This window comes from Eublepharis macularius, chromosome 2 (genome assembly GCF_028583425.1).
Source record: "Eublepharis macularius isolate TG4126 chromosome 2, MPM_Emac_v1.0, whole genome shotgun sequence".
Classification (NCBI taxonomy): Eukaryota; Metazoa; Chordata; class Lepidosauria; order Squamata; family Eublepharidae; genus Eublepharis; species Eublepharis macularius.
Window position 1 is genome coordinate 103,572,655 of NC_072791.1, and position 7,019 is coordinate 103,579,673.

The window sequence follows — 7,019 nt, forward strand, 5'->3', positions numbered from 1 at the left end:
GGTTTCCATCCCGCTCTGGAAGGGGCATTCCTTTTTCTGGGGTGTTTGTCCCCTTTTTTCCCCCAAGCTTGGGATCGGCTCAACTGCCGGGTGGTGATAACCCCCCCCCCCCGCTTTGGGACAGCTAGTTGGGTAGGGGTTAAGAGCGCAGGACTCTAAGCTTGAGTGCTGGGGTTGATTTCCCCCTCATTCACTTGAAGCTAGCGGGGTGCCTTGGGTCAGTCACAGCTCTGTCAGAGCTCTCTCAGCCCACCCACCTCTCAGTGTTTACGGGTTGGTGGTGGGTTCCAGGCAGGGTTTAGGCTTCAGGGCATTTCCTGGTTCTGGTGGCTTTGACTTGGGTTCAGTGGGGGCTGCGTTTCGTCAGCAGCCCATTTGGGGACCTAGGGGCAATTGATTTGGTTGGGGTCCTTGGCCACTCCTAGACCATGCCTCCTAAAAAGGGAGTGGGTAATAGCAAGGGCAAGCAGCCCGCCAGGCGCCCTATTGCCAAGCGACCATTGCCGGTGTCTTCCTCGGATGAGGAAGATGTAGAGTCGGCTAGGCAGGAGATTTTGGCAAAATTGGCCGCTCTGGAATCCGCCAGAGGTGGCTCTTCCAGGCATGCGGTTGGGAGTAGGGCTGGCAGGGCTTCGAAGAGAGTTTCACAGGCCACTTTTCAGCGGGAGGTCCTCACCCGTCTCTCTGCTTTGGAAGGTCCAACAGGTGCCGGCGCTGGTGGCGGAATGGATCGGCAGGAGGACCTGGAGGCTGCTGGGAGTGCTGCCCAAGTGGAGGAAGAGGTTGCTGAAGTGGCAGAGATTCCTCAGATCGCGGTTGCAGTGGATCAGCCCGAGCAGGAGGGTAGGTCTCCTGCACCACTTACACCACATTCTTGGCCCTGGGGGCCAGTTGTCCCAGCTGCCAACCCGGCTAATTGGGGATCACAGTTTGCGCACGCCCCTATTGCCGGGTCGGCTGTTTGGCCTGGGCACTCTTTCCAGCCGCAGTCGGTTGGCGGGGGGCAATGGCAGTCTTGGGGTCAGCAGGTTCCCCCAGTTCAGCAGGGATTTGTGCCCTCTGGCTCTACTCCGGGCACGTCTTCAGCCTCGGCTAGTGCTGGTTTTGGTGTGCAACCCTTTGCGCAATCCCAGGGCCTCTGGCCGCCTTATCAAGTCGCCCCTTACTATCAACCTACTCCGTTGGGGGTTTTGCCCTACAGGGCTACCCCGTTTGGGGATGCGGCGCTCCCATTGGGAGATCATCTGACCCCAGCCACCAGGGACAAGATACTCCGTGGCGAGTTTGTCGATGTCTTTACCCTTCTTTTCCGGGAGCTGGAAAAGAAGGATAAGGAGGACATGGACGATCGCGACAAGGAGAGGCTTAAAAGGCGCAAGGTGGATCGTACCTGGTCCAATTGGCTGCCCGGCATGCTGATTTATGCTGGGGTTATTGCCCGGGCTCAACCCCAGCGGGCGGCTCCCTTGTTTCAATATATTGATATTGTTTACAGGGGATATACGGACTTCGTCGGTGCTGCTTGGATGCAGTACGACGAAGAGTTCCGGATGCGCGCAGCTGCCGACCCCACTTTACCTTGGGACCGGATCCATCAGCAGCTATGGTTGCAGTTGATGGCTCCAGCCAAGCCCAATCTGGGCGATAGGGCTGATAGCGGGCATTTGTTGCACAAGCTTAGCACCCCTTCTGGTACCCGCGCCTCAGCGGGGCAGTCGGTTCAGCCCCGACTGCTTTGTTGGGACTTTGCATATCAGGGTGTGTGTTCCAGGAAGGGGTGTGGGTTTAAGCACGAGTGCCCACGGTGCAGGGGTTCCCACCCCTTTTCTGCCTGCCCTCGCCCCAAGCCTCGGGGCGGAGGTAAGCGCCCTGGGGGCGGGACAAGTCAGCCAGCTGTTGACAAGGGGTCCTACCCCCATAAATCTGAAGGCACTGGCTAGGGTCTTGCGGGGATACCCCGACCGTGCCTCCGCCCAGTACCTGTTAGATGGTTTTACGCACGGTTTTCGTATTCCCTTCCAGGGCCCTCGGGCCCCCTTCATGTCGTCAAATTTGCGTTCAGTGAACGGCTTGGAGGAAGTTGTTCGACTTAAAATTTCCAAGGAATGTGCTGACGGGCGGGTTTTAGGCCCCTTTGCAGCTCCCCCGGTACCTAACTTGAGGGTGTCCCCTCTTGGGGTTGTGCCTAAGAAGGCACCTGGTGAGTATCGATTGATACATCACCTGTCCTTTCCCAGGGGGGACTCCGTTAACGATGCCATTCCAGAGCATCTGTGTACTGTTCGGTACACGTCTTTTGACGAGGCTGTTAGGATGGTGAAGCGCAATGGGCTGGGTGCGGAGATGGCTAAATGTGACATTAAGTCTGCATTTCGCCTTCTTCCTGTTCACCCGGGGGACTTCGAGCTGTTAGGTTTTTCTTTCGATGGCCAATTTTATATGGATAGGGCGCTCCCTATGGGGTGTTCTGTTTCCTGCGCGGCCTTCGAGAAATTTAGCTCATTCTTGGAATGGGCCTTGGGTCAGAGGCAGCAATGCCATGACTCCGCCCACTACCTTGATGATTTTATTTTTTGTGGCCCCCAGGGAACGGGCCAATGCGCCCGGTTGCTGGCGGGCTTCATGGCCTTGGCGGATGAGCTTGGAGTCCCCCTGGCCCATGAAAAGACGGAGGGTCCAGCCCAGGTCCTTACGTACCTGGGGATCGAGATTGATACTGTCTCGCAGACTTTGCGTCTGCCATTTGTCAAGGTGGCTGATTTGCGGATGCGCCTTGCGGCGCTTCTGGGCAAACGGAAGGCTTCCCTCCGCGAGCTGCAGCAGGTTGTCGGTCACCTGAACTTCGCATGTAAGGCGGTGGCGCCAGGACGGGCCTTTCTGAGGCGCCTGTGCGACGCCATGTCGGGGCTACGTCTGCCCCACCATAGGGTTCGGCTGTCGCTGGGGGTCAGGGAAGACCTTAAGGTTTGGGAGGACTTTCTCTCGTCCTTTAATGGAGTTCTGATGTGGCGGGAAGAGCTGTTGTTAGAGGCAGAATTACGGGTGGCATCGGATGCCGCCGGGGCTACAGGCTTCGGTGTCTTTTTCCGTGGTCACTGGTGCGCTGAATCCTGGCCGGCAGCTTGGCACAATCAGGGCATCACCAAGGATTTAACGTTTTTGGAATTTTTTCCAATCTTGGTGGCACTCTGGTTGTGGGGGGATGAACTGGCAAACCGTGTTGTCCACTTTTGGTGTGATAACATGGCTGTGGTTCATGTTATCAATTCCCTCTCGGCCAGGTCGCCTAGGGTCATGCGACTGGTCAGGCCATTCACGCTCCGTTGCCTTCAGCTCAACATCCTGTTTAGGGCACGACATGTTCCCGGTATTGATAATGGCGTGGCGGACGCTCTGTCTCGCCAGCAGATGGAGCGGTTTCGTCAGCTGGCCCCCGAGGCCGATCCCATGCCATCCCTGATGCCTCTGGAACTGTGGAGTCTTGGAGGGACGAAGTGCACAGAGCCATCCGTTTAGCCATCGCCCCTAGCACAAGAAGGTCGTATGATCGCGCTGTGCGGCAGTTTGGGGGTTTCCGACTGGAGGCTGGTTTGGAGCAGATTTGGCCCATTCCAGCTGAGCATCTTATGCAGTTTTGCATCAATAGGAAGTTGAGCGGCCTTTCTGTGAAGTCCATTAGAGGGCTTCTGGCTGCCCTGGCCTTTGATAGCAAGGCGCGGGGATTTCAGGAGGTGACTGGGGACTTTAGGTTGCGCAAGATGCTGGAGGGTTGGTCTCGGGAGGTAGGTTCCCAGCCTGACGCCAGGCAGCCTATTTCTCCTTCCATCCTTAAGGGGTTAGGTGACACCTGGCAGTCGGTATGCTCTTCTGACTATGAAGCGGCGCTTTTCCATGCTGCTGCGCTCACGGCCTTCTTTGGGGCCCTCAGAATTGGGGAGTTGGTGGCCAAGTCCCGTACGGACTCATCACAGCGTGCGCTGTTGGTGGGAGATGTGCAGTTTGCAGGGGATGCAGTTTCACTTCGGCTCAGACGGTCCAAAACCGACCAACATTGCAAGGGGTCTGTGGTTCGGCTTGGATCCTGTGTTGACGCCGAGTTATGCCCGGTACGAGGGTTGCGCTTGTATCTGGAGAAGCGCGGGTCTGACGATGGTCTCTTATTTCGCCATCTGGATGCGTCCCCATTGACTCGGTACCAATTCTGGGCGGTTACCGAAAAGGCCTTGGGTAAGCTTGGTCTTGTGGGTTTCAAGTTCTGTACCCATTCGTTTCGGATAGGGGCGGCCTCTACAGCTGCTGCGATGGGCTACCCAGAAGCAGCCATTCGCAGAGTTGGGCGGTGGCGGTCGGCAGCGTACCGGGGGTATGTCCGTCCTCTGCCGGCCCCGTTATGATTTGTGGCTGATTGTGTTTTTTCTTCTTCAGGTGCTGTGGTTCGCTTTGGGAGGTGTCGGATCCTCATCTGCGGGCACAGCATGATCTTCTGGGCCGCCCATCAGGCTAAGAGGACGCATTTGGGGTCCCAGCTTGGCCTCAGTCGATGGGCGCAAATTGAGTGGCAGGGCCGTCGGGGCCTGCGGTGGCCGGGCCTGTTGCCTCTCTTGTTTGGGGGACGGTGTGCACCTCCCCCGCATTTCTTAGTGATACATTTAGGTGGGAATGATTTAGGTTGGGTCAAAGGTAAGGCCCTTACGCTGCAGGCACAGGCCGATTTAGAGTTTATTGGGCAGCGTTGGCCCGGGGTCCTGATAATGTGGTCAGCCATCCTCCCACGTCGTGTGTGGAGGGAGGCTTTGGATCACGAAGGGGTCGAACGGGCTAGGCGGAAGGCCAATAAGGCTATGTTTAAGGCTTTGGGTGCAGGGCTGGGGGTCTATTTGCCCCATCCCCAGATTAGGGACACGTATGCTGACCTTTACCGGGGAGATGGTGTCCATCTGTCCTTTAAGGGCAATGAGATCTTTTTGAATGACTTGCGGCAAGGGTTGTGGTTAGCCCTGCAGGAGATGTGGGGCGTTAGGGCCTAAGCAGAGGCTTGGCCCTAACGGTGGCAGGTTAGCCGGGGTAGGCAGAGCGGGCTGGTGAGCACCCGGTGGCACATCCCCATTGGTGGGGAATGGGGGTCTGTCTCGGATCGGCTGGCGGGCTTTACGGCTGCCAGCTGAGAGGGCAGACTGCCCTGGGACCCCCTGGAAAAGGCCTTCCCTCGGGCTTTACGGCTGGGGTGTATGGCGCTTTGAAGGGGGGAACCATTCGCCTGGCCGGCTGGGTTACAGCCATGCATTGCAGGGCTCGCGCCTAGGGCAGGGGGTTGCTCGCCCATGCAGTATCAGGAGCTGGTCAGTGTGACCTTCTCGCTCGAACTGTACCGCTAGTTACACCCTTGCCGTTACTAGTTCCTAGTTTAAATTAGATTTGTTTGGTCAATAAATGGCCCTGTTTCACCCAAGCCTTGTGTCCGTCTCTTCTTTCCGAATATGGGGGCAAAAAGGCACTCCCGGAGCGCGCCTGCGCGCTTACCCGGGTGCCTCCATTTGCGCGCATGCACGGAGGGAGAGGCGACGGCTTTCCCGGGCATCCGGGTGCTTGGCTGGGGCGGGGCTTGTAGCCGTTATAGGCACACCCCGCCTTTTCCCTCCGTGCAGTGCTTGGCAAGCTCGTCCCGCCCTCCACGCCCCTGGGTTTGGCAGTACAGGTGAGTCCGGTCGCTGGTTTAGGGCCAGGTAGGAATTTTTTCGCCTCTCACCGGATTGGCTGTTGGTGAGGGGTGTTTTTCGCCTACCTTGTACTGCCAAGTTGGGGAGGTTGGTTGTTGTTTAGGTTGCGTTGGCAGGTTAGCCGGGGTAGGCAGAGCGGGCTGGTGAGCACCCGGTGGCACATCCCCATTGGTGGGGAATGGGGGTCTGTCTCGGATCGGCTGGCGGGCTTTACGGCTGCCAGCTGAGAGGGCAGACTGCCCTGGGACCCCCTGGAAAAGGCCTTCCCTCGGGCTTTACGGCTGGGGTGTATGGCGCTTTGAAGGGGGGAACCATTCGCCTGGCCGGCTGGGTTACAGCCATGCATTGCAGGGCTCGCGCCTAGGGCAGGGGGTTGCTCGCCCATGCAGTATCAGGAGCTGGTCAGTGTGACCTTCTCGCTCGAACTGTACCGCTAGTTACACCCTTGCCGTTACTAGTTCCTAGTTTAAATTAGATTTGTTTGGTCAATAAATGGCCCTGTTTCACCCAAGCCTTGTGTCCGTCTCTTCTTTCCGAATATGGGGGCAAAGGAAAAACTCAGTGGATCAATTGTTTAGATTAGGAGGACAACTAATGGTTGATTCTGTTTTTGGTTAAGTGTGAAAACAGCTGCCCTAAAGACTTGTTTACCCACCCCCCTGAAAAGAACAGCACATGTTTGTACATGTGAGGCCAAAGCTCACACAATGGACTCAAACAAAAAAAAAAAATGGATCAGTTCTGACACATAACCAGCTGAACCAGAACAAACTAGTAATGAAATGAGATTATTCTGCAACCCCTGGAACCGAAACTGAAATGGAAACTTACTTGGAGCACAGCTCTATAAATTATAGCAATGTAGAATCTCCTTCCTTTTTTATGGCTATTATTGATTCAAAGACAGTCTCAACTGTTTCCAATTTGTTATCTTTCACAACTACTAAAATAATATTTTCTAGTTAAGTAATTTGTATTATAGAGAACCCGCGCTGTTATTACATCTCTGGGAACATAGATTTATTCATTTTAAAGTGCAATTGCCAACTACATAACTCTTATTAGAAAAGCTGCAGTACATATTTTCCTAACCATTGAGGTTACTTTATCAAGAAACATCTTTCCTGCACTGCTTATATATTTACCTGAGCTGCCTTGTGGTTAAATTATTCACCAGTATCCAGAGATTTCATTTTGTAATTTATACATACTAAGCAATCATTTGCATTCCAGAGCTACATCCTTACTCCTCTGTCTCTTCTTTGACAATGTTCAATGAAAAGCACCCATAATGAAGATCAG

General features: G+C 55.3%; 1 protein-coding gene across 1 annotated transcript; it reads left to right on the forward strand.

Annotated features, from left to right (window-relative positions):
- The first annotated feature begins 725 nt into the window (after positions 1–725).
- LOC129323437 (uncharacterized) lies at positions 726–6,249 on the forward strand. Its single transcript, XM_054969968.1, has 2 exons — positions 726–843; positions 4,426–6,249. The coding sequence occupies exons 1-2, from the start codon at positions 726–728 to the stop codon at positions 5,025–5,027; spliced, it is 720 nt and encodes a 239-aa protein (XP_054825943.1). The 3' UTR covers positions 5,028–6,249.
- The last annotated feature ends 770 nt before the right edge of the window (positions 6,250–7,019 follow it).

Bases quoted from the DNA above. Each gene is read 5' to 3' on its own strand.
- LOC129323437 (XM_054969968.1), top strand. From the start codon at position 726: ATGGATCGGCAGGAGGACCTGGAGGCTGCTGGGAGTGCTGCCCAAGTG. The intron at 844-4,425 runs GTAGGTCTCCTG...TTTCTTCTTCAG, and splicing joins GGATCAGCCCGAGCAGGAGG to GTGCTGTGGTTCGCTTTGGG.